The sequence below is a fragment of the Rutilus rutilus genome (genome assembly GCF_951802725.1).
Source record: "Rutilus rutilus genome assembly, chromosome: 8".
Classification (NCBI taxonomy): domain Eukaryota; kingdom Metazoa; phylum Chordata; class Actinopteri; order Cypriniformes; family Leuciscidae; genus Rutilus; species Rutilus rutilus.
Window position 1 is genome coordinate 27,258,569 of NC_140222.1, and position 27,957 is coordinate 27,286,525.

At 38.0% G+C, this 27,957-nt stretch overlaps 1 protein-coding gene across 5 annotated transcripts; it reads left to right on the top strand.

Annotated features, from left to right (window-relative positions):
* Nucleotides 1-178: 178 nt before the first annotated feature.
* cbarpb (CACN subunit beta associated regulatory protein b) lies at nt 179-27,945 on the top strand. Of its 5 annotated transcripts, none has more exons than XM_084416512.1 (10): nt 179-283; nt 3,758-3,828; nt 7,565-7,710; nt 10,021-10,100; nt 10,304-10,466; nt 11,470-11,641; nt 13,819-13,971; nt 15,376-15,610; nt 21,272-21,461; nt 23,264-27,945. In XM_084416512.1, exons 2-10 carry the CDS (start codon nt 3,784-3,786, stop codon nt 24,699-24,701), a joined length of 2,622 nt encoding a protein of 873 aa, XP_084272638.1. In that variant the 5' UTR covers nt 179-283; nt 3,758-3,783; the 3' UTR covers nt 24,702-27,945. The 5 variants fall into 5 exon arrangements, with proteins under 5 accessions (XP_084272638.1, XP_084272637.1, XP_084272641.1 ...); XM_084416511.1 differs by lacking the exon at nt 179-283 and adding an exon at nt 1,371-1,494; XM_084416515.1 differs by lacking the exon at nt 179-283 and adding an exon at nt 1,371-1,494 and having other exon boundaries at nt 10,039-10,100.
* Nucleotides 27,946-27,957: the final 12 nt, after the last annotated feature.

Here is a 27,957-nt window from a genome sequence, read left to right on the forward strand (position 1 = left end):
CACAAAGGTTTTCAACATTCATTGTGTCAAAACTTTTTTGTTGTAAATCTTTAAAACCAGTATTATTATTATTATTATTATTAGTGATTTTAAAGTGATTTAAAAATAAAAGCTTTGTTAGTTTTTAAACTTAATATTGTAAAAAAAAAAATCTGAAAATATATTATTTTTCTCAAAACTATTTTCAGATGTGACGTAATTTCCACCGCTACGGACAAGCCCACTTATTAATCAAATAGAAAAACATGAGAGGACGTGTGAAGAAAACAAAGGAAAAAATAAGGTAATTATCACTTGTGAGCAAAATATTTTTATTTTACGACATTGTACGTCATTGCCAAGCCAGCTGTATAATTATTAAAATGTATATAGGAGACATACAACGATTTAAAACATCATTAGCAAGACAAATGAATCGGTCATTTTATTGAGAAAAAATGGTTAAATGAGGTCGTAAATGAGTGACTTTGTGGTGCTATTGTTAAACAATATTTATATCGTTTCAAATAAAAAACAACAGAATTATCATGTGATGACGTGCATGTGTGTTCAATGATGGTTTGACAAATAAACGAGTGTGATGGTCAAACAATTGGTTTGAAATACTACCTTTTCCATTTTTGCAGTATCGGGTTGTGTCTCATGATTGTTTAACTGAAACCTTGCTCATAAACCCTGGCTTAAACAACTTTGAAAGCCATTGGGGCAAGTTGTCACAAACTATATCAGTGAGCTGTATCTTTGTTCCTGTGCAATAACTATCAAAATGTTCAGTGTCCTTTATGTAGTACATTTATTTAGTCTTTAAAATATCAGTTTATATATAAACTTACTGAGAAATCTTCACTGAGGTAAAAACTAGCCACATATACAACTACGTTAAGGGTGTAATGTGTTGTACGACCAGGAGGGGGCGCTCAGTAAATATCAATTTCAATATACCCGTATTCATCGCACGAATTGAATTGATTAACATATTTGCTTTTGTTCGAAAGGAGCATCACATTGAAACATAATAATGATTCACTTCAAATAGATTTATAACTTACTGTTTTCTACTCTATATTGCGTTTTTCTGTTTCCAGCCAAAAGCTGAAAATATGCATTGCTCAAATGCATACGCTAATTTGCATCTCAGGTCCATAGAAAGGCTTTTCTAAGAAAACTACCAATCCTGCTGACCTTAAGTTAAAACTTTTAGCTATATAGAGCAGACCGCATGGGGTTGCCCGTTACTGAGGATTTTTTACTGACTCAAATGGGGGATTACCTCATTTCCATAACATCATCAGATGAGGGCGTGAGAGACACTCGTGATAAGTAACTCTGCACCTCACTCTGACGTCACCGTATCACTGGGCGATGGGAGAGTGGGTGTGTTTAACGGGGCACTTCATTCATAAATACACAAAGATTTAAAACCCCAAATTAAAGAGAAGACCGGGGAATCGTTTGCGAGCTTTTTGTCTCATGGACCACGTGAATTATAGTTAGGTGAGTTCTGTTTGCTTGTCATTCACGCTGCTATTGTTTCCGTGATGAGTGTCTTAGAATGACATCGTGCTTTATTTTGGGGAATTATGGTAACGTTAGTCTAAAATGCGGAGAATATCTCTTCAAGCAGTAGCTTTGGAAAACAGACATGGGTTATCCTGTGTTTTAATAAACGGTTATCGATTAGAAATAATAGCCCGGACATCACTGGTTTGAAATGAGATTTAAATTCATCTATATGGGTTTTGTACTGTTTGTTGACTATGGCAAGCGGTTTGAACATTTATTCATGTAGACTAACTAGTATCTATTTTTATCCAACTAATAGTTTTTTACTAGCGAGTTATCCAATACTGACTAATCTATTATTATTCAGTCGATCCTAATGCTTTCTCAATAGTAACGTTACCTAGGCTAGTATCTATTCCAGCCTTAGTATTGATTCGATTCTTGTATTTAGGCACTAGAATTGATCATTGTTATTACTAGTAATATTTTTTTTAATCTCACAAATTACCATTCTTTTTTTTTTACACGCCGTATTTAATGAACATTCAGAATAGCTCAGTTAGCTATATTACTAGTACGATTACAAATAGTGTTTAAAAATATACTAGTATCTATTGAACAAGTTGGTGTACGTGATTTCACCAAATGCAACATGTTCCTGGATCAATATCTTTATTGATCCTGGAACAACATTCCAATCAACCAATCAGATTTTGAGGACAGGTTTACAGTTTGTGGCAAGTTTAGGTTTGCAACCAGGGTTAGGTGCTTGTGCTTCTACATCAGTGTTATTAACCTATCATTTCACTCTGATTTTAGTTATCGGTTTAGGCCGGGGGTAGGTTAGGACAATTTTTTTTGACATTTTGTTCCAGGATGTCTTATTTGGCAAAATCACGATGACCTGAATAAGTTGTAAAAAATAAACTTTTGGTAAAACTTTTGGTAAAGGTAAACCAAGTACATGATTTGTTATCACAACTTTTATCTTTTGTCAAATCAACCAACATTAATTTGAAGTACTTGTCTGAAAAAAAAAAAAAGTGTTACCAGTAACAATGGAATATATACTTATTGTTAAGTACTGAATGGCTAATCAGTAGTGATGATGAGAAAGTATTGGTATTGTACTTACTAATTAAAGATAAAATGAGTACCAGTAATATGAAAATACTCGTGTACATGAAGATAATGCATGATTTTTGAATGTGCTACACCTCCGCAGAGTCTTCCAGGCAAGAAGAATCACAGGAGCATATGTTACAAAACGTTCATGATAGTTAGATACTTATTAGAAACGGTAAAATATGTTTCTTCAAATAACCTAAAATGTGCTTAATGTGGTAACTAGTTTTATTTAAGCCAAATTATTAACCTGACGACTTTGACTACAGAGGGGTCATATCAAGTAAAAACGCTCTTTACAATATATCACACAGCAAAATATTTCATTACAGAGAGAAATGTTGAAAACCAAAGAGAGCGAATCTCTCTTTGGAAGTGAAATATGGCCATGACATCTGAAAGAATAGTCCATGAATGGTACTGAATGGGTCTCTCTTGATTCGTTTTAATAATCATAACTAATAACGCAGTGCATTAGACGCGACCAATACAGCAGCATTATGCTTCCGAGACGCAAAAGAATGAGCTTGAATTATCTCAGGAATGCCTAATGCTAAAGACTCCAAGAGGGAGAAAGAGAGAGAGAAGCTATGAAAACAGGTAGGTGGGCAGAAGCTGGATGAGTATGCAGTAGAAGCTCAAGGCTTCGCAGTCCGAGCCGTTAAACACACTGCTATCTCTGCATCTCATGCACACAAACACACGCTGCCTTCAGATAATGGGAGAAAAGGCAGCGTCGCAGCATTAAAGAAACGAGGACTGCTTGGGAGGTGAGTGTGCAGGAGGAGTGTGAGAGAGGGTTTCTTTGCAGTTTAGGCAGAATCTGCAGTGTTAATGGTGTTAAAGGGAGCATATGCTGCTGGGCCTCAGACTGGAAGAAAAAAGGAAATGGTTGTTTGATGGGAAGGGTGACATTGGAATGCATAAGTATGTGTTTGTACATACATGAATCGTGAACAAAATATGACTGGGAACTGTATTCTTGTTTAAAAGCCAATCATTCTAAAGAAACCGCCAGGTCAGGGATGCATTTGTTTTAATTTCCTTCTAAAAAGAGAATTCAAATCCGTCTTTAGTGCCATAACCGGCTTCAAAGCAGCTGCCTGACTTCCTGTAATGTCTTTCTCAGGGGGGACACTCTCTCTGGCTTGGACCATGAGCAATGAGTCTGCCATAAGGAACCTAACAGAACACCCCACCGTAAGTACTTGTGCTTCTCCTTCCTGTGCTGGTTACTTTCATTACGTCCATTCCCTCTCTTTGCAGAGCTATCTCCAGACATGCGAATCAAAAATATCCTGTTCTGCATCCGTTGTAATTGGATCCACCGCAAGATCTAAGCGAATTAGCCCTTTGCGAGAGAAGTTTGTGTCAGACCGAATCCATCGCGCCGTCAGACGATGTGATAGAGCATCAGAACCCAGAGTTACTGTCAGGAACTTCAATTACCGGCATAAGCAGCATCATTCGATTAGGTCAGAATAGAGGGATTTATTCAGGAATAGCAACTAATTCCAGGATGTTCCGGGATTTTTGGACCTTATGTAAGGCTTATAGGAATGGTTTACTCAATGATTCATTTACTCGTTCCAAACTTGCATGACTTACTTTTTTCTAAAAACGAGAACATTTTAAGAATGTCCTAGTTGCTCTTTTCCATGCAATTACAATGAATTGGGAATTAAAATGTCACGCACCATAAACGAATAATGAATGTAGTCTATATGATTCATTTTTGTGTATTTATTTAGCAGACATTTTTTCCAAAGCGACATAAAAATGAAGCCATACAGTAGCTTTGTGTGAAGAACAGAAAGATGTAGCAGTGTGATTTGTCAATGGATCATTCTTTCGAGAACAATTCGTGATGCACCGAATTCTTTTTTTTTTTTTAACCGAAACACCAAAATCAAAATTTCGTTTAGCCGAAAAGCAAAAATAAAGTTTCGGTTATTGAGTAATTGAACTCGGTTTGCGGTTCAGGATGTCGTGTTTTCAGATGATAAATGAAGATGACGTAAAGTTCTTCGCCAATGAGCCGCCTCTCGTAATTTTGGCCAAACAAATTTTACGTATTGCTACTCTGGCATAATTGAGAAGTAGCATAATTTTTGGTTAGCTGTTTTAGCTTATCCACGATGTGTGCATGAAATGCTGAATGGTAGAAAACGCGAATTAAACATTGCTGTTTCGATCAGTGATTTTGGTTCTCCAAAACCATATAGTCCGAAAACAATATATATATATTTTTTTTTTTTTTGCCGAAATCTCGATGCATCCAGTGCCGGTCCTCCCTGTATGCAAACCACCATGATCCGAACCACTTGCTTTCAAGTGGTTTGAAATATGATTTAATTGCCCCTTGCTTTCAAATATGATTTAATGACTACAGCTTAGCGATTAATGGAATTTTTGTTTAGTGTTCGATTGTGGCTTTCAATGATGAAAACACGATGCCACATTCCATTCCTTTCCTTTAAAGGGAAGCGTTGTCTCCCTTCCTACGTAACATCCAAATCATTCTAATCATGTAATATGACTGTCGTAAAATACAATCTCCTATGGGACGTGCTCGATACTAAAAAAAAAAGAGTTAAAAGTGTATTGAGCTGCAAAAGAGACGCTGTTCCCCAGGTGCCTTTCTATGCGCTCTATCCAAGGTCACGGACAACAGGCGAATTTGGGATTCAGGCATGCACTTAAACGGACAAATACACACAAAAATATGTCAAAATGCCTGTCTCGGCTTGTTTCACTTAAAGGACAAGTTCAGTATTTTAAACTTAAAGCCCTGTTTACAGATCGTTTCTGATGAAATAGAACGGTTAAGATTAAAATTTGGACACATGCTGCTGTCCCGAGAATTTTCGCTTTCTTTCGCTTTCCCCCCCACCTCCACAATGGCAGCCTATGGGCACTGGAACAATCCTTCCTAAAACGCATTAAACTTTCGTTTACAAAGACGTGAAACTCACCGAGTGGTCAGGGGTGTTCACTGATATGCTCACACAAAAATCGCTGCAAAAGATGCTTTCCAACAGGTTTTATCATAGTTTTGGTCCAACTCCATTGACTTGTATTGGATGTGCTGTGAGGTACGGTATTACTCCGCCGCCGGAAACGACCAACCAACTGGGCTGGAGTGTCTATTATTCAAGCTCTCAACGGAAGAATGTACGGGTGTGAGGCGTTTGGAAAAATAGGTCCACATTTTTACAACGAATGGTAAAACACCTGTTGGAAAGCATCTTTTGCAGCGATTTTTGAGTGAGCATACCAGTGAACACCCCTGACTACTCGGTGAGTTTCACGTCTTTGTAAACGAAAGTTTAATGCGTTTTAGGAAGGATTGTTCCAGTGCACCTATGCAGCCATTGTGGAGGTGGGGGGGAGCGAAAGAAACCGAAAATTTTCGGGCCAGCAGCATGTGTCCAAATTTTAATCTTAACCGTTCTATTTCATCAGAAACGATCTGTAAACAGGGCTTTAAGCGTAAAATACCGAACTTGTCCTTTAAACACAGTCAGTCTTAAGTGAACATAAACAGTTGGGAAAGTAATCGAATGCTTGTCAGTATTATCTATGCATTTGGTCTTAAAGTGACAGCAGCCTAATAAACCTGCTGTCTGTGTCATTTAACAAGTTATTCACTGCTCTTCACTGAATAACTTTAGTAACTAATAAGAATCAATGTATATTTAATTCATACTGTGAAGACTTCAGTGATTTTTATCAATTTATGTACAGTAGGCTATTATTAATAGGCTAAATTGTTACATTTGTATCCTTTGTATTTGTCCTATTGTTTGTAATTTTCTTTTTTATTGTATTAGTGACTGTTTCAACTGTTGTTCGGTGACAGTGAAACTGCTCTGAAAGAACATGTTGGTCTTTAAACTATTGGTCTGACCTCTTCTTAAAACTTTAGCAAAGCTACTCCATGAAAGAGTTCCCAGGTTTTCCTTTGAGAACATCCTTCACTTTTGCCGATCCGGGTTAATGTTGGGGTCGCCCCAGTGATAAAGCCTGCTGACGTACAGAGAAATCAGTCTTCAAAACGCTTTCATTTACAAAATAATAGACCCGACCTGAATAAAGTCTTCCCTGATCTTCAACTGAACAATGCCTTCTGGGTAATTAGGATGTTATGCTCCACCAATTGAAACTGTATAATGTAAGAGTAATTGTAAGGTGTTACATGTATGAGCCAAAGACTTGTTCAGGCCTTGTTCTTATGCTCTTATTTAGCATTCTTTCCATTGAACACCTCTTCACATACATGAACCAAGATGACAATTAAGAAGGCGGCTGTATGCCATTGTGCTTTGATGTCTTTGAGGAAGACACCTTCTGTCTCTTCCGTTCTTGTCTCCGTGGCTGTTGTCACCTCTAGATCTTTCTTAACTCGTCTTTGGCAAACACTGTACTTAACATCTCAACTCCGACACAAAAGCCCCCACACCTGAAGGCCCTCCTCTCCAGAAACTGGGCTTTATGTAATCTAGCTAAAAATAAAGGTTCTTTATTAGCATTATGGTTCCATGAAGAACCTTTTAACCTCCACCGAACTTTCCATTGGACAAAAGGTTCTTTATAGAAGAAAAAGGTCCTTTAGATTATTAAAATGTCCTATTAAAAAAACTTCTCAGAAAGGTTATTTGAGGAACCAAAATGATTCTTCTATGGCATTGCTGTGAAAACACCCCCTTTATTTTTTAAGAGTGTCTTGGCCAATTTTTGCTTTAATGCCAAAAATGTCTCTGGTTTATGTGTATGTCATAAAATTGTAACCTTTTTTCTAGATTATGAGACCTGAAAAAGTTGGACAACGTAACTGGAGAAACCTATATAATGTGAAAATTGAAGTCATGCGGTTGTACTCGGAGAAGGAATTTAATCTTTGACTGGTTTGTTTCTTTCTCTGGTGTTTACCTAGGAGGTCCCGTTGTCGTCAGGGACACAGAATGGCTATGTCCTCCTGCTGGTCCTCTTGTCCATTTTTGTCGGGGGGACACTGGTCCTGCTCTCTGTCCTTCTGATTGTCTGTCGTCGATGTTGTGAAGGGGACAGACGCCATGCGTGGTAAGACCAATCCAATCAATCAATTTATACATTGACACGCCCCTAAATCAATATAATCCTGGATGAATATTTCTGTCAACCAATCAGATTTTAGGATTGGGAACTTCAACAATATTCAACCTAACATTTCCCGCTTTGTTCTTCCCCCGGAAAAATGTCATGTGGTGCAACTGCAGTATCTAATTACCTTCATATGTGTAGTATTTTATGTTAGTCGTAGTAGTAGGTGATGTTTTAGTATTATTTTAATTATATACTATAAAAAATGTTATTAACATTTTGAAGTAGCTTTTATTTGTATACTTTAATTTTAGCTTAATTTTGTTTTGTTTTTTGTCATTTTTATTTCTGTTTTTAGTCATTTTAGTACTTTCACTTAGCTGCCAAGGCAAAATGTCTTATTTTTTCAAGTTTTTCATCTAATATTGATTTTTTTACTCACCTCAGGTTTATTTTCAATTATTTCAAGTTTTTAAAATTGTATTAGTTAGCAATAACAACACTGACTAGTACAGTAAATGTGCACTTTGTTTATTTTTAAAATCTCTGTGATATTTCTATATTTATCTTTTCAGAGCAGCCCCTCTGGATTTTGTAAAATGTACAGATTCATTTTTTTATTTAAAACCCTTAAAATGGTTGCAAAATGTATAACAAAAGGATCCTTGTTAGCACATTTTATCAGTGATTGATATTGATAATAAAATTTCAACAGGGCGTGTTTTTTACATTCAGAAGTGTATTTAACTTAAAACACGTCATAAAAACCCGAACCAATTACAGTTTATACATAAAATAGCAGTAGCATAGATTAAATTAGAATGCTTTCATTATGAATATGCGTTATGACAGTCTGCAGATTGAATCATCGTTGCATGATGTTTGCATGTTGCTGCGTATGTTACAAATCTGACAGCTGATGCATATGATTATGTTTGACGCTAAATTATACATCTGAAAGAACCGTAACGCAGAGATTCAACTGGAATAAACAGATCCTCCCGTGAAGCCAAGGACGCTCAGTCCCGAAAATGTTTTCAGTGCACATTGGTCACAGCCTGGGTGTATTTGTCAGTGACTGCTGAGAGGTGTAGAGTCTGTCTGCTCTCCAGGCAGCCTGGAGGAGTGCAGGCTCACACAAATGACGAGTATAATGAGATCTCATAGCAGCCATCAGCCACGATAAATCACTCCTGGTGCGGGAGAGAGTGCACTCTAGCCAACACCCACTAATACACACACACACACACACACTCGCAGTGTGGGACCGTGCACTGTGGTTAGAGGACTGGAAACTCATTTCCAGTTTCTCATTACCCACAGTGCCTTATGGCGAATCAAACCGTATATTGTCGTAAAAGCCGGTGTTGTTATAGTCCCTATCATATGGCATTTAGTTAGATGTCAACGCAGGTGAATGTGAATGAGTTATTTTTTTTCTGAATTGTTCACAAATGGGACATTCTCAAAATGTTGCAAAACCTAATTTAAAGACCACATAAAATCATGTTTCGTATTGGAACAGGAGGTTTGGGCAGGACATCTCAATTGGTTTTAAATTACATCACAGACATGATTTACTATTTTTTTTTAATCTGGTTGAAGGTGGCATTAGGGGGAGGGACATTTTCATTCCAGCGTTTGATTGGACAAAAATCTGTGTAGTGCAGGATGACATCATCAGTATTTTCACTCTGTTTTTTGGAAGAAAAAGGCAAAATTTTAAATGTGTATTTAAGTGTGGGGGTTAAACTAGCGTATAGATTACCTGAACGCTAACTCACATGGACTAAAAGCCACTTTAATTTAATTAACTTTGAGTATTGACTGACAATTACATTTTTAATGAAACATACAATTTATTTTAAAGGTAAATTATTAACTTTTCAATCTGGTGAGGGAATCTCCACATTGACAAAACCACATTTCAACCACATTGAAAAAAATATTTCATATTATTTAATACTAACTTTGTGATATAACTTATAATATAAACAAAATGTGCAAAACTATAGAATCAAACCATTTCATATAACTGAATTCTAACTTTTTGTAATATAAATAATATATTTAATATAATTAATATAAAATATGTATTAATATATTCATGTTAAATATATTATTTAACATAATATAATATAATATTAAAGGAATTTTCAATGCAAAATAAAATAATAAAAACTGTGCAAAGCAATAGAATCAAACTCTAGGAACATGTTTGCACCATATTTTGAGAATGACCCATTTATGCATGCTATGAATGAGATTTACATAAGTTTGAATTTGACTCATTACATGTTTGCATTGAAGGTTCATTGTTTGCCTCAGGGCTAGCGATGACACCGAGAAAAGTAATACCACCTATATTGAGGAGGCCCAGCCAGTGCATGGTAAGAACTTCACTAATAAAGTTAATGTTTATATTATATGTCAGCCTCCAAGTTAATGCATTTCCATATTTATTTACATACATGCTTCAGGTAAAATGTCGAGGTCAAGTTAAAGCGACATTTATGCTCTCACATACATCAACTGAGGGCATTATGTGAAAAACAAATACGTCCTCTGGTCTAATCCGTCTCTCCCTGCACAGAGATTACGATTCGCATTGATGAGTCAGACTGCCTGTCGGCAGCCAGCTCCCACGACATGGAGACAGAGCGTTTCCTTTCCACGGGCACAACCGGCCGCCGGGTCTCCTTCAACGAAGCAGCACTCTTCGATCATAGCAAAAAAACACAGGAGAAAGGTCGAAGGTCAGCCGCCCACTCACTCATGCCGCCCACTCTAGACACACAGAGCAGCTCCTATTCACAGCCGCAGCTTTCATTATTCCTTTATGTTAGCGTTTTACATTTACATCTGTGCCTGTCAGATGCACTAGCTCTTGATGGATAACATGGGCATTTGTCAACATCAAGATTTGGGGGTAAACAATTCATGAGAATGTATAAGGGAAAGAAAGTGTATATTTTGTAGAAATCTTTTTTTTTAATCAGCTGTCATGTAATTTGACAAATGAATATTTGAAAGTACGCATTTTTCAAATACTCATTTGTAATGTCATAAAAATAAATGCATAAGTATTAAATAATTAAATATAAATTATAAATTATAAATGAAAATATTATATATATACATACATATAAAACATTTTTAGGTATTTCATTTAAGAGTATTTAAAAAAAAACCATTTAATTATTTAAATGTTATTTTTAAATATTCAAATATTTAAATATTTACATTTAATTAATTAGGTCATATATATATGTATCACATATATGTATGTGTGTGTGTGTGTATATTTATTGTTATAATATTGTTATATATTATTAAGTCTGAGATGTACTTTATCTAAAACTATTTAAAAAACATTTAATTCTTTAATACTTATGCATAAATTTATATGAACTCACAAAATAAAGACTTTGAATTTGCTCTTTGTCATTTGTCAAATTTCACTTTTGACATTTAATTACTACAAAAAGTAAAAGGTGTTTAAAATAGTGTTTTTTAAATAAGAAATATTTATAAAATTATATATTTTATAAATAATAGTTTTTTATATCATTCTTATAGAAAATATGATTCTATGATTATTCATCTAACAGGAACTGTGCATAAATCTAGCACAATCCGCTCATCTTTAACCATCTAAAAGACATTTTCAGCAAACACACCCGCGATATATTTGTAATGCAAATCTACAATGAAGTGAAAAATACTAACAGTGTGTGTGATTTTTCCATCTCCCCTCAGGTACACGCTTACGGAGGGCGACTTCCATCACTTGAAGAACGCGCGGCTCACCCACCTCCACTTCCCTCCACCCGCCCTCCAGATACTCACCATCCACGAGTGTGAGTCATCAGAGAACAGTATTGCCATGACAACGCGCCCCGTCGCTAAATCCAGCCTCTCAATTTTTCAGGTGACAGTCACATTGCTCTGCTAATATATGTCAGTTTAAATCATTAAGGTCATGATGGATTGTCAGTTTGTCAAGTGATATGGTGTGTAAGGAGACGTTTATGCTGTGAGAAATTGATTTATATATATATTGGGGTCATTAACTTAGCTTTTACTCCTACTTTACCTTAGTCGCATGATGATGAAGCTGCATGAGATACAGTAAATCCTACTGTAACCCTCAAATTGTACCTTTTTTTTCATCCTTAGCAGCTCCAGCTTCTTTTAAACACATTTAAAAAATCTTACTGACTCCAAACTTTTGACAACACTCTATAGTATTTACATTTCATATATTTCCAAGAAATAAATACAGGTATTTTGGAATTTTATCTCAATGTGTGTAAGAATGGCAGCCTTATCAAATAATGAGGAAAAATAGTTATAAATAGTAGCTGTGGTTATTCATCATGCTGGAAAAAGATAATTGAGAATGTGCATTGTGGGATACAGCACACAGCACAGTGTACTCTGTTGTATATAAAAAATGTTTGCGAAAGTAGTCGGTTATTTAATTATTGCGTGGCATGCATTTAGGTAATTTGCATATAGTACACAGTATTTGCACAATATGTTCTACAAAAACAGTAAGAGTATATGGTAGTTTGATATTGCGAACAAAGCCATTCCACAAGGAAGCTCCTTCCACAGTCAAATCTCAATGGTCCAAAATTCTGTATAAGAAACATCAAATATAATCTGATTGGCTGTCGCATTTTAAAATTTGGTTTCATCGTCATTCCACAAGGAAGACCCTCCCACAGTCAAATCTCATTGGTCTAAAATTTGGTATAAGCAACATCAAATATGATCTGATTGGCTGTCGCATTTTAAAAATAGGATTCATTGTCATTCCACAAGGAAGCCCCTCCCACAATCAAATCTCATTGGTCCAAAATCCCCTATAAGAAGCTTATATATTCTGATTGGCTGTCGCATTTAAAATGTTTGGTTTCATCGTCATTCCACAAGGAAGCCCCTCCCACAGTCAAATCTCATTGGTCTAAAATTTGGTGTAAGCAACATCAAATATGATCTGATTGGCTGTCGCATTTTAAAAATAGGATTCATTGTCATTCCACAAGGAAGCCCCTCCCACAATAGAATCTCATTGGTCCAAAATCCCCTATAAGAAGCTTATATATTCTGATTGGCTGTTGCATTTTAAAAATGTATTTCATCGTCATTCCACAAGGAAGCCCCTCCCACAGTCAAATCTCATTGGTCTAAAATTTGGTATAAGCAACATCAAATATGATCTGATTGGCTGTCGCATTTTAAAAATAGGATTCATTGTCATTCCACAAGGAAGCCCCTCCCACAATCAAATCTCAGTGGTCCAAAATCCCCTATAAGAAGCTTATATATTCTGATTGGTTGTCGCATTTTAAAATTTGGTTTCATCGTCATTCCACAAGGAAGCCCCTCCCACAGTCAAATCTCATTGGTCTAAAATTTGGTATAAACAACATCAAATATGATCTGATTGGCTATCGCATTTTAAAAATAGGATTCATTGTCATTCCACAGGGAAGCCCCTCCCACAGTCAAATCTCATTGGTCTAAAATTTGGTATAAGCAACATCAAATATGATCTAATTGGCAGTCGCATTTTAGAAATAGGATTCATGCCCCTCCCACAATCAAATCTCATTGGTCCAAAATCCCCTATAAGAAGCTTATAATATATATTCTGATTGGCTGTTGCATTTAAAAAAAATATTTCATTGCCATTCCATAAGGAAGCCCCGCCTACAGTCAAATCTCATTGGTCCAAAATTCTGTATAAGAAACATCAAATATAATCTGGTTGGCTTTTGCATTTTAAAAATTGGTTTCATTGTCATTCCACAAGGAAGCCCCTCCCACAGTCAAATCTCATTGGTCCAAAATTCCTTATAAGAAACATTAAATATAATCTGGTTGGCTGTCATATTTAAAAAATCGGTTTTATCGTAACTGATTAGTATATAATGTTAGAATGCTGCGCCAATGAAGTTATTCAGTCTGAAGCTTTTGATAAACATTTTTATACCTGTACTAGACAAGTTTCGAATGACTGCATGATCTTGTTTGTTTAGGGTTGTTTCTCATTACGGCCATAAGCAATAACACGCATTGTGTTTGTCCCATGCACAGCCACCAGTGTGTTCACTGCCACAGACTGCCCTGATCAGCCGAAGTCTCAGTCCCAGCTCGGCCCTTCCTGGCGACGCTCTCAACTCCACTGTACACACAAAGTTCTGTGAGAGCGTTGCAGCGGCCGGTCCTGAGCCCTCCAGTCCATGTCTAGTGAGTCACACACACTAATACACTCACCCATTGACGCATAATAATTAGTGTGCAACCGATATTTTAGAGAGGAGGGCCGATATTAAGCCAGAATATATGATATCTCACTATTAATTAATTTAAAGATACGTTTTTTTTGGTTACACTTTACAATAAGGCTCATTAGTTAACATTAGTTAATGTATTAACTAACATGAACTAACCATGAGCAATCCATTTGTTACTGTATTTGTTAATTGTTTGTAAAAATGCAGCTGTTCATTGTTAGTTCATGGTAGTTCAGTGCATTAACTAATGTTAACAAGATTTTAATAAAGTATTAGTAAATGTTGAAATTCACATCAACAAAGATTAATAAATGCTGTATACATGCAGTTCATTATTAGTTCATGTTAACCAATGTTGTTAACTTATGTTAACTAACGAACCTTATTGTACAGTGTTACCGTTTTTTTTCTCACATTTTTTTTCTTCTTCTAACATTCAGATATTTAAATCGAATAAAACACCAACAATAAAAAGAACTAGCTATGTTAGCTGATTACCTTAAAAGTTCATAGATAACACGTCAGTTCTTTCTGCCGTACTTTCTCCGGCAACTAGACCCATTTTCCTGTTTGTTCGGCATAAAGCCTATGGGAGATTTGAACGCTCAGGCATTGACGTTCTCAGTGGTTTTAAAATAAAAGCCCTGCTTCCGACACACAAATAGTTCAACTTAAAGGTATAGTGGAGGATTTTCTTTTTCCGGGTGGATCATCAAGACTATTGGTCCTCCTAGTTGTCAATCATTCTGGTGATATGTTTACATAAGGCCGTCGTACGTGCTCGTCCCTAGGTAGTTTTCGCTTTCTGCGCATGCGCACTTTCAGGTGTATGTGTGTGGTGAGCTACGGTTTCAGCCATTCATTGAAGCTCGCCGTTCTCACCGGGTTGTTTCAAAATGTCTGAGGGTCGCAAGAGAAAAAGTGTCTACGAATTGTATGACAAGAAGAGAAAGGCCTCTGAAGAAAGAAACAAGACCAGAGTGTTTTTGGGAGAATATTTCACACGATGCCTCAGTCGCGAAGTTTCTACTCTACAGGTAAAGTTTGGCATGCTATTTGGAGAAATCCATTTAAAATCACTGCTAGTAAAAGTTAATGTAAGCTATGATTAGCGATGCTAGCCCTGGCACAAGTCACGCACTAGGCTCGTGCATGCTCTCTCGTGCGCACGTTTAATAGGCGTTCCCTCTCGGGAGCAGGTAGAGTGTTGCGCATGTGCATTTTTTCAAAAAGTGGAGAGGGCGGTTCTTTTCTAAAATTCGGGAAAATCCTCCGCTATACCTTTAATGGCCGATGCCGATAATTAATCTCTTATAATTTATATATTGCAATTATGTAATATTGCGCACAAAAACAGATGGAGGTCAGAGGAGGAATCGGCAGAAGCGCAGGCATCATGGGTAATGGTAGAGAGGGTACATCGGCCTCAGCCACGGCCCTGTCCTCGTCTGGAGGGGCCCCGCAGGGCCCAATGCTGCAGTTCTTCACCAAGCTCCGCAGACACGCCAGCCTTGAGGGAGCAAGTCCCTATTTCAAGATCAAGAAATGGAAGTTTGACAGCAGCCAAAGAGCTTCAAGTCTAGACATGAGAGGTAAGTGACACATCCAGCACTCGGTGTGAATTTCATAATTAATGAACAGACTGTTAATTAACTTTTTAGTGTTTTTAGTGCATGTTATAATGGAATTGCTATATGCTGATTTGTATTTAAAAAAAAATTGACTGAATTTAATGCCAGAGACCCCCATATACACTCACCTAAAGGATTATTAGGAACACCATACTAATACTGTGTTTGACCCCCTTTCGCCTTCAGAACTGCCTTAATTCTACGTGGCATTGATTCAACAAGGTGCTGAAAGCATTCTTTAGAAATGTTGGCCCATATTGATAGGATAGCATCTTGCAGTTGATGGAGATTTGTGGGATGCACATCCAGGGCACGAAGCTCCCGTTCCACCACATCCCAAAGATGCTCTATTGGGTTGAGATCTGGTGACTGTGGGGGCCATTTTAGTACAGTGAACTCATTGTCATGTTCAAGAAACCAATTTGAAATGATTCGAGCTTTGTGACATGGTACATTATCCTGCTGGAAGTAGCCATCAGAGGATGGGTACATGGTGGTCATAAAGGGATGGACATGGTCAGAAACAATGCTCAGGTAGGCCGTGGCATTTAAACGATGCCCAATTGGCACTAAGGGGCCTAAAGTGTGCCAAGAAAACATCCCCCACACCATTACACCACCACCACCAGCCTGCACAGTGGTAACAAGGCATGATGGATCCATGTTCTCATTCTGTTTACGCCAAATTCTGACTCTACCATCTGAATGTCTCAACAGAAATCGAGACTCATCAGACCAGGCAACATTTTTCCAGTCTTCAACTGTCCAATTTTGGTGAGCTCGTGCAAATTGTAGCCTCTTCTTCCTATTTGTAGTGGAGATGAGTGGTACCCGGTGGGGTCTTCTGCTGTTGTAGCCCATCCGCCTCAAGGTTGTGCGTGTTGTGGCTTCACAAATGCTTTGCTGCATACCTCGGTTGTAACGAGTGGTTATTTCAGTCAAAGTTGCTCTTCTATCAGCTTGAATCAGTCGGCCCATTCTCCTCTGACCTCTAGCATCAACAAGGCAATTTCGCCCACAGGACTGCCGCATACTGGATGTTTTTCCCTTTTCACACCATTCTTTGTAAACCCTAGAAATGGTTGTGCGTGAAAATCCCAGTAACTGAGCAGATTGTGAAATACTCAGACCGGCCCGTCTGGCACCAACAACCATGCCACGCTCAAAATTGCTTAAATCACCTTTCTTTCCCATTCTGACATTCAGTTTGGAGTTCAGGAGATTGTCTTGACCAGGACCACACCCCTAAATGCATTGAAGCAACTGCCATGTGATTGGTTGATTAGATAATTGCATTAATGAGAAATTGAACAGGTGTTCCTAATAATCCTTTAGGTGAGTGTAGTATTATAATCTCCTTTAGAAAGACTGTTTAGATAACCCATGACAAGTAGACAATTTTGAAAAAATGTGTGTTGTTTGCACATTGTGTCCACAATAGTTTTAGGTCATTTATGTAATTAACAGTACCGTTCAAAGGTTTGGGGTCAGTACAGTTATTAAACTTTTTTGAATCTCCTATGCTCAGCAAGGCTGCATTTATTTGATCCACAATACAGTAAAATGGTAATATTTTCAAATATCATAACAAATTAAAAATATATTTTAAAATGTAACTTTTTCCTGTGATGCAAAGCTGAAATTTCAGCATCATTATACTCTTCAGTCTTCAGTGTCACATGATCCTTCAAAACTGGCTCAATCACATGTTCTTCTTCTCCCCATTTTCTGTTGTGTCTTTATTATACACTCCTGGGCAAAAAAAACAAAAAAAAAAACATAAAGGGGGGCCAAATCACAAATCACTGGTCAGTAAATTTGCATGAATTGCACAAATACTGTAGATATAGCATGGAATAGCCACATCTTGCAGACATATTTTTAAAGGAAGAAAAGTCAGTGTTGTTCCACTTCATGTTAACGGCTTCATGTTAACGGTAGTTGAAACAATGTTTCCCAGTTTGTTTGAGTTTAATATGAGACCAAATATTCACTACAGGGTTCAAATCTGGACTCTGACCAGGTCAAAACATGAACCTGATGGACTGATGGTTGTGCTCGCAATTTGGGCTGGAGAATCGTCTTGTTGAAAAATAAAATCTGATCATTCCTCTTTAGATAACAGCTTTTCAATTGTGGGAAGCAAGCCATTTTGCAATATTCTCCTGTACTCCAAAGCATTAAATGACTTTTCACAGTGAAGCAGCTCGCTAATACAAGCAGCTAAAAAGGCTCCCCGCACAATCCATGCTTCACTGTGGTAGAGGTGCATTTATTATTATATTTCTCAGCAGATCTTTGATGACACTGCTCTGGAGCATCACCATGCAACTCGTGTTTCATTGTGATTCATCACTCCACACACAACTTCCCATATTCTGCCAAAAAAATAAAAATAAATTTAAAGGAGCTGTATGTAAGAAATGTATTTCAATTAATCATAAAATGGCCCTGATATGTCACTAGACATTAAGAAATCATGTTCATTTCAAATACTTATATCACTGACAACAGTAGTCCGGCCAGGATATTGTCATTTAAAAAGTGAAGTTGCAGCCCTCAACTGATGTTGATGTTGTCATGTTGTGTTTTGGCCTGATGTGCCACCCTCCACCTATCTACCAATCACGAAGTCAGTAGTGTTTCGGGATCCGGGTTGCCAGCTCAGCTCTAGTTACCACAGCTGCAGCTACAAACGTTCGTGCTGGATCCTGCAGCCTATCTGGCAACCTCGAGTCAGGGGGGAGGGGGAGGGGATACACCGCTCTACAGTAATTTGAAAGTGATTGCAGTACCAGTTTTGGCCACAATCTTACATACGGCTAGCCTGGCAAGCCAGACCTACATCAAGATGTTGGGTCTGGCAACTCACCATAGACACGGCTCAATCCGAGGGGCGGGATAAACGGCTGTCTTTCAAATTCCCTCTGCACGCAATAGGACAGCGCTTCAACCAACCAGAGCGTTTTCCCAACAGCGGAGCTAGTTGATAGATTCAACTTTTGGCAAAACTACGAACACATCTTCCTTTTTTAAGAATGACTTAAGTGCCGTTCTTTGCTCTTTTCTCAAAGAAAAACCTAACTCCAAGTCCTCCAGAGTCGCGGCCAAAGCCGATTCGAAAGATGTTCGCCAGCAGCAGCCATTCTTTGTTTTCAAGTGGCAGGTAACCATCGCAACTCTGTCATCATATGTTAAGCCCGCCCCGCCTACTCTATACACGACGTGATTGGCCTGACCCAATTTAGGTTTTTGCAGCTCGAAAGTCAATGGAGAGTTGCTAGACTGCCCTGGCTGCAAAATACATTTTGCTGCTGCTAGGGTGCGTCTAGATTTCTAGGCTAACATACGGCTCCTTTAAGTAGTGCATTTGCTTAAAGGGATATTTCACCGATGGAAAGATGAATGTGTATTTAAATTGGGTCATTTATGTAGTAGAAATGTGAAATTATTTTAGAAGTTGGTGCCTTCTAGACTGAGAAAAGCCAGAAAATGTATTTTTGGCTCATGTGGATGAAAGACAACAACTCCCAGAATGCACTTGCTTCGCTGCCCTACGAGGCCACTCCCAAGCCACGCCTACCGGTTACAGAGGGCAGTATCGGAAGAAATTATACAACTAGGCTACTGGTTGACTCGAAACTGAAAAGATGCTGTTTTATCGTGAGATCCCCCTATGGGCGGGTTGAAAACATGCGGAACGAGCTCCTACTACTGGCTGTAGTCTCTAGCCTCTGGCCAAAAAAGCCTCAGATGACGCAAAATGACGATTTTTGCGTCATCTGAGGTTTTTTCCAGACACACAATACAGAAATCTCTCGTCTCAGGGGGCATGAGGGAGGGAAGAACGGTCATTCGAAAATACTACCGGGTTTCTACTGATACAAAGCGTAATGCTAATCGGTGAAGTATCCCTTTAATTTCCTGAACAATAATTTGTGGGTAAGACAATGAAAAGCTTAAATGTAGTCTTTTTGGGCTTGGCCCTTTCTTTCTTTTTTTTTGCCCATACATTGACATATCAAAAAGCTTTTTAATGTATGATATTATTCTGCCTAATATTTAAATAATGAGAAAAGCGCATGGTGAAGCTGATGAGACAATGAATAAACATGAGTGAATAGATTAACTAGAATGCTGTTGTTTGATTATATAAGTATTACTGTAAAAATCTTTCAGTTTATCCTCTCAAGTCTGTCAGCATGAAAGGAAGTGAAAGAACACTGCTGTGGAAAGTACAGACAGTGTTATGAACCTGTGAAGCGATCAGTTTCCTAACCTCAGGGCTTAGATGCAAAGCAATATTGAATGTTTCTGTGCTTTTCATTTAGCCCCTGCATTGTGTATTACCTTGGAAAATGATTGAAGACCTTAATAGAGTTTTAGTGCCTTCATGTAGCATGGAGCAGAGAAACAGGTCGGCTTTATATTCGATAGTAATCTATAGTCTGCTAAACACACACACACACACACGCACACACACACATACACACACACACAGTGTGAGTGTGTAGCAGACTATAGAATATTCTCTCAGCCAAGACGGAGCTGCTGTATTTGTGTGCCAAGACTCACACTCAAGCAGATGGCCGGTTGACGCAGGGCTCTTCCATTCCAAACTTCTTTTTTTCTTCTTTTTTTTTTTAAAGGAGAGATGGCAAAAAAGAGCATTTCAAACGATCATTTTTTATTATTATGAGAAACAATAAGGTCATGATTAAAGCAATGCTCTAATAGAATGGATTTCCATTGTAGAGTGCCCTGGTTAACTAATAAGATACATATTATATTGTTAATATGTTAATTATGTTTTTTTTAATGCATTACAACTAATTAACTATATTTAGAATACACATAAAAAATTAGTATTAAATTATTTTAAAATAATAAAAATAATAATTACATTAATATATATATTTTTTAAAATAATTTTAACGAATTATTAAAATGTATAATTAAAAACAGTTTATAGACAATCCATGTTATATACCAGAATGGGGCCAGACCAAATGCAAGTTTGCTAAAACAATGCCTAAATAAATTTCGGTTTGATCTGTGGATGCGTTGAAATATTTACACTTTTGCGGAAAGTCCGTATGCAATGTATTCTAATCAAAACTCATGTCATTCCAAACCCGTAAGACTTTCTTTCATCTTCTGAACACAAATTAACATATTTTTAATGAAATCTGAGAGCTTTCTGTCCCTCCATTGACAGTCTACGCAACTACCACTTTGACGCTTCAAAAAATTCATAAAGAGAACGTAAAACTAATCCATATCAATTGAGCGGTTTAGTCCAAAATTTTCTGAAGAGACTTGATCACTCTATATGTTGAACAGATTGAATTTAGGCTTTTATTCATAGAACAAAACCTATAAAGAACCTATTTTGTCGAGAGCTGTAGTTCCTATGGTTTCGGGAAACACAGAATCGCTGAACTTTGGTGCAAACGGAACTTGCGACCATTGGCTAATACTAACAAGAAACTATGCAGGTTTTTTTGGTGGATCAATTAATCGTTGACAATAAAACCTGGAATGTGTTGATTTTGATTTCATGTTAGCCTTTTAACTTGCTTTGTGAGGCTGTTGACGCAAAATTCATGTCGTCCTCTAAAGGCTCCCCCAAACGGAGGCAGTTCCAGCGGCAGCGTGCAGCCAGCGAGAGCATGGACCAAGAGGAGCATGACGCCCATCACATCGACCTCATACAATACATCGCTCGCACCAAGGATGTTACCTACTGCCCCACCCGGCCCAGTCCACGCCTTCTGTCCCCCCCTTCCACACCCCCACCCTCCCTCGGCAGGTATCTTTAATTGCCTCGCCCATGCATTCGCTATAGCAACCATCTGCCACGCCACTCCTCATAAAGCAGACCCCATTCCATGCTGGACTGATCTCAGCTCGCTGATCACACTGCCGTATCATGGCATCATCAGCTTACAGTGCAAAAAGCTTTGCTTTAGAATATGGTAGTTATTTCCTTGAGTGTGGGTAAATTCCACAGGTGTACCTTTTTGGTATTTGTAGCGATTGGTTTGCATATGTTTTGCAAAATGTTCCAGGAAGGTCAATACGCATGGTTTTGTATCACATTATTAGTATATTTGTTTATATTTGCTTACCTAGTACAACTGACTTTCTTGAATCTGTTACTGTGCAGTGGTCTCCTCGAACGAACCATCACAGAGTGAGTCACAACCATCTGTGCGTTCATGGAGGCATCTGTTTTAACATCTCCGAATCTGGGCCTCAGAGCTTTAACGGAAAGGAAAAATAAACAAACATAATATATTTGATATACTGTACCGGTCAAAACTTTGGAATCAGTAATTTTATTTTTTTTTAAAGAAATGAATACTTTTATTAAGCAAGGGTGATTAAAGTGATCAACAGTATCAAGACATTTGCATTGTTAAAAAATATTTCGATTTCAAATAAATGCTGTTCTTTTGAACTTTTTGCATCAGTTTTCATATAAATATTGAGCAGCACAACAGTTTTTAACATTCATATTAATGAGAAATCTTGAGCAGCACACAAGTAAATTAGAATGATTTCTGAAGGATCATGTGACACTGAAAACTGGAGTAATGAAGCTGAAAATTCAGCTTTGTCAAAGGAATAAAAGACATTTGAAAATTAGGGATGCAGCGATATGAACATTTTAGACGATATCGATAACCGATAATTCTTTATATTTGAAAGCCGATAACCGATATATTGGCCGATAAATCAAAACCTGATTACAAAACAAAAGTCCCACCATTAAAAGCCACATCCCAAACACACAATTATAATTTTTTTATGATATTTTTATGTTGCCTATACAAAAGACTTAACTGTACTATTTTTCTTTTTTGAAGTGATTCTAATCATATTTCAGCAATTTAAAACCATCATGGTGAACAGTGTGCATCTGAAGTGTCTCAGCTGAAGGAAATAATCCATTATTTATTGGCATTTATATATTGGCCAAATTTTGTTATTGGGCCGATAATGATAATTTGAATAAAATAAAATTATATCGATACCGATATGGTGGCTGATATCATGCATCTCTAAATTTAAATAGAAAAAGTTATTTTCAATTGTAATGATACTTCAGAATATTACTGTTTTTACTGTATTTTCGATCAAATTAATGCAGCCATGGTGATCATGAGACTTTTTTTAAAAACATAAAACTTTTGAACAGTTGTGTAGACCCACACTGACATAAAACATATTAATATAGTAGGGATGGTTCACAGTGGTTGACGTTTTGACTAATTTAGACTAGTCAGTTAGTTAGTTTACCTTAGTTTGGATCTATTTGTTTTTAGATATTTTTAGCAGTGCTACTTTAATTATCGTGCTTTGCGTTTTTTTAATTGACTGTTTTTGGAGCATTGCCATTTTATATAAATAATACAATTATATAACAATACAGTATATTTTTGTCAAAATAAAAGTTAAAATCTGGGCTCAGGGCTTTAACGGAAAGCTTATTTGACAGATGCACACTGACATGAAACATGCTTTGCTACATTGTGGCATTTTGAAAGAAATACTGACTATATGTAGGACTATGAGCTTGTCTGATTTCATATGTGTGCTGTTCTTCAGGTTAGAGGTGGAGGTGATGGTGGAGCCCAGCTGCAGCAGAGCGATGGGTCCTGGGGTGATCGGCCTTACCTCCGAGCCCCCAGATGAGAGTCCTGGAATGGGCTGTCATCAGGAGAGCTTAGAACCTCAGACCTTGTACCGTGATATCTGGACTCTTCGCGCCTCCCTCGAGCGGTATGTCTCGTCCGACCAGAGCAGCAACAATGACAAAGACTCAGTCCGCAGTGACGCAGAAAGCGTGTGCTCTCTAGGGGGTAAGACCGAGATGGGAGGGCTGCCTAGGTTCCCCTCGCAGGATATTGGGGATGAGATAGAGGGGGATGCAGACTTGCCTCTAGATGAGGGATCGGAGAAAAGTCGTAAGCAGGATAGTGTCGATTCTGAAAGAGGAAGTGACGGGGAGCCGGGAAACCGCAAGCTCCTCCAGATGGACAGCGGTTACGCCTCGATAGAAGCACCTTCGCGTGCTCCTGAGGAGCTGCGACTGTTCGGAAGCAGCAGTAGCAGTAAAGACGGCTCCGCCGTGGAGCGCAGGCACTTCTTCAGTTCCGGCCGCAAAGGGACCGTGTGCGAGAGCTTCGACACGGACATCTTTGACGAAGAACTCGAAGAGGAACCCGCGGGTGCCAGTGGTGGTGTGGACGGAGTGGAAACGGACAAGAGCACCATTCTGTGGTCCCCTTACGGCCAGATGTTCACTCAACGGAATGATCAACCTCATCCCCCCGTCCTTTCCCGCCGCGACTACAGCATTGACGAGAAAACCGACGCACTTTTCAACGAGTACTTGCGGCACGACCCGCAGTTCGATCAGCAGGAGTCCCCGCTGCGCTCCAAGCATCGTTCTCGCGTGCACCTGCGCAAGCAGTGGCAGCGCTCCAAACAATACAGCGACCCCGGCCAGCGCTTCCAAACCTCTTTTGACCGGTACCGCTCTCCGCTCCGACGTGGCGAAACTGTCAACTATCCTTTAGAGACTAGCTACCACAGCACGCTCCCACGAATCATTAGTGCACCTGATGAAGAGAGCAGCGAAGGTGCAACCAGTACTCCCGAGACACTCAAGGCAGATCAGGACACTGCTACTGATGTGGATCCAGACAACATAAGAATATCTTCCAGCACTGAAAGCAGTGGAACCATCAACGAAAAGGAAGTCCTTGAGGCATCACAGCCCCTTCCAACAATTGACATTGCTGGAGAGCAGTCGGTGGACCGGGAGAACTCTAGGCTAGCATTGTTACCCCCTGAGCCTCCTGATGAATGTACACACGAATGTACAAGCTACGGCCCACAGACAATCACAGAAGAGCTGAGTGACAAGCTAGCGGCTACCCTCGAAGAACGGCTGTACTCGGATCTCCGCAGGACCAGGGAACCGTCCGAGTGTAGTGCAGTGACTATGACCTACACATCGCCCGATCACAGTCCAGTGTAGCATGTGGCTCCCTTCATCTCCTCGTACAAGAACACTTCGCAGCAACTACAGGTCCAAAGTTTTGATCGACATTGGCTCCGATCTGGAACAGGTTTACTTCGGTCATTTAAATCAAGTTGAAATCATTGTCATTATGTCCTAGACCAATGGTGTAGAGGCATTTCTTCCATGCCCATTGTTAAATAAAAGGCAGTTAAGGCGCATACCTCACGTTGCTCAGTGGACCAAGTCTTAAACAAATGAAATGTCAAAGTCTGTTATTAAAGCTCTCCATTTAGCTACTCATTGACTTCAAAAGCCAATATTTTCTCTGCACTAGGTAATCCACTGTGAATTTGGGTGCTATTAGATTAAAGATTGATTATATTTGTAAGTGCATGAATTGTATTGCAATGCTGCCTATCCGGATGTCTGTTCATGACCCAAATTAATAATATTTTTATCTTTTTTTTTTGTTTGAAAGTACAAGACAGCCCTCTATTTGGTTATTATGTTCTGCTTTCGGACGTTGTGATGAAATGAAACACTAAATACTATTTATTATTAGCATCTGGGTCTTTGTTGTGTAGCTAAACCTGCTGTCAGACTTAATAAATACAATTTCAGAAAAAAATCCTAAATTATAAATAATAATTAGCATAAACTGTAGAAGTTTCCTGGTATGGGTAGACGTGTCTAATTATGTCACACAACCTGTATTTAAAAACAGCATTATCAATGCTAAATGTCTTGATTAATCTGAAACACCATGGCATTGGTCCAATTCCTAAGCAAACTCTTTCCCAGTGTTTGAAATTTGAGTTAAACAAGATTAGTTGCACTAAAACACTAGCTTGTTTCCCACTGACACATTCGCAACTCACTATTAAGTGTCCCTGTCATATAATAGCATTTTTTTTTCCCATTTTTTTTTTCATTGAAGTCCTGAATGGCTAAAACTGCCTCTTTGTGAGATACTGTAATTTTATGACCATTGAATTATTATAATTATTGTGCTTTTCATCTTTTAATTGTATCATTTGTTCTGTATCGTTGATCATATCTGTGAGAATGAATAGTAGAGTGAACAATTTTCAAGTTTATAGTGCCAAATCGTTGTCAGGTAATACCAAGATCAAACATGAAAACACTGTAAGCAACAGTTGGGAAAGAAAAATCTGTGATCCTGTAAAATAAGGCCTCTCTAAGGGTTTGAATCAAGCCTGAGACATTTGAATGAATTTCATTGAGAGAAGGGCATGCCTTTTCTTGCATGTATTTCACAAAATGAGCTCTGTCTGTTCATGAGCAGTACTTTTACATGAAGATGACCGTGATGAGAATCCATAGAAGTGAACGGCTGCACACGCTGATTTTGGACAAAACCGTCATTTAGAGTCAATTAGAGCAAATCCCACTGCCCAGCATAAGCCATTGTTGTATCTCGGTACAAATGCCACCATTCACATTAATCCGAACTATCCACTATGCTAGTATTCCCATCTGTCAGCATCTGCTCTTGGGTTGAGCTCACAGTATGGGTTGCGTTATTGATCATTCTGGGTTTGATCTTCTCGTAAGCATGCAAACAAAAGGTTGTCCTCGGCGGATTCTCAGTTGTGATGTGTTAGAAAGTCTATCATTGTGAAATGTGAGGCCATTGGCGACATACAGTGTAGAGGCTCTTGATGTATGGAGCAAAGCTTGTGTAGCATCTGTAGGCTTTGTCAGTGAAGGCTCACAATGTCTTGTGCCCTTTTAGGGCGATTGATAGAGCTGTTGAGTAGTACACTAAAGTCTACATGTGCTATTTAGGCTGCAGCTGAAGTACCCTATCCAGAAATAAAAAGCTTTCATTATCTAGGCGAACAATGGCTGATGTGCATGGAGTAATTACCGATGCCAGAGAAAAGAGAGCTTCAGACTAGCTGATATTGTTGATTGATTGTTTCAGGCTAAATGAAACGTACAGACCATCTCACATGATTAATATGGTGCCTTCCTGTGCGTTTAACATTTAAAGGGATAGTTCATCGGAAAAATCTCATACAATGAAAGTCAATGGGGTCCAATCAGCGTTATTTTCGTATGGTTAAGATTATAGGTTTTTTTTGTTTTTTTTCATATTTAATTTTTTATTTAATATATATATATATATATAATTTAAATTATTACTTTTTTATTTCAAGTAATGACAATCTTTTTTATGGTTTTAGTTTTAGTTTCAGTTAAGTATAATAACCCTGTTTAGGGTTTGACTTTAACTATATGGACAAAAACAGCGGAAACATTATTCAAAATATCTTCAACATGAATGTGAGTAAATGATGCCAGAATTTCCATTTTTGGGTCAACTATCCCTTTAAGAGAACGAGGTTGAGATCCCCACTAGAGCACTTATTTCTTAAAACTCATTTTGAGCGTACATAATTGATTAGGCCAAATTACCTTACAGAGGTTATTAAAAAATTAATAAACAGAAAAACAAACAAAAAGCTGTTATTGCATTGTGCAAATGGAAATCTGAAATGTGGTACATTTACGCGGCATTGTCAAATACACGTACACAAGGGTTATCTGTTACAAATCCAGACCTTGGTTTTGATTAACTGTAATCCGAAACATGTCAGGGACAGCTAAATCTGTACAAAGGATAAAGTTGAGTTGTATATAAGCACAATGATGTCCCATTTCAGGCACTAGAATAGTCTATGTCTTGGATTTGACATAAACCTAGTTGGGACCTTTGGGAGATGTGTGCACAATCAAATAGCCTGTCGGTTGATGGATTACTGTGTATAGATTTGCATGTGATGACAAATTATTGTTTAGCGAATCCAAAATGAAGCACCAAATCATAAATATTTTTTGTGTGAATCCGAGAATGAAAAGAAATAGACTTGGTACTAAAATATTGTAAAGTATTTTAACGGAGTCTGTTATTTTAGAAGTAATGCTTTGCTGACTTGATAAGATTTTCATGGACAAAAAGAATTATTTCTATTGCTGGGTATATTTAGATGAAAAAGGAAATATATATTAATGTGCAAATTTCCTTGTAGAAAAAAAAAAATCTGTAAAAAATCTGCTTGACTAATTACTCAGTCAAAAAAGAGAGAGCGAGGCGAGCTTTCTGAACGTTTGTTTGTTTACCTGGATCTCTTTGTTCTAGATCTACTGAGCCTTGAGGGACCAACTAATCTAAACATTTATTTTCATGTTATGTTTTTCCAACTAGTCAATAAAGAATGATGCATTATGACTTTGCCTGAGTCCT

Bases quoted from the DNA above. Each gene is read 5' to 3' on its own strand.
- cbarpb (XM_084416512.1), top strand. From the start codon at position 3,784: ATGAGCAATGAGTCTGCCATAAGGAACCTAACAGAACACCCCACC. The intron at 10,467-11,469 runs GTCAGCCGCCCA...ATCTCCCCTCAG, and splicing joins ACACAGGAGAAAGGTCGAAG to GTACACGCTTACGGAGGGCG. The intron at 21,462-23,263 runs GTATCTTTAATT...GCTGTTCTTCAG, and splicing joins CCCCCACCCTCCCTCGGCAG to GTTAGAGGTGGAGGTGATGG.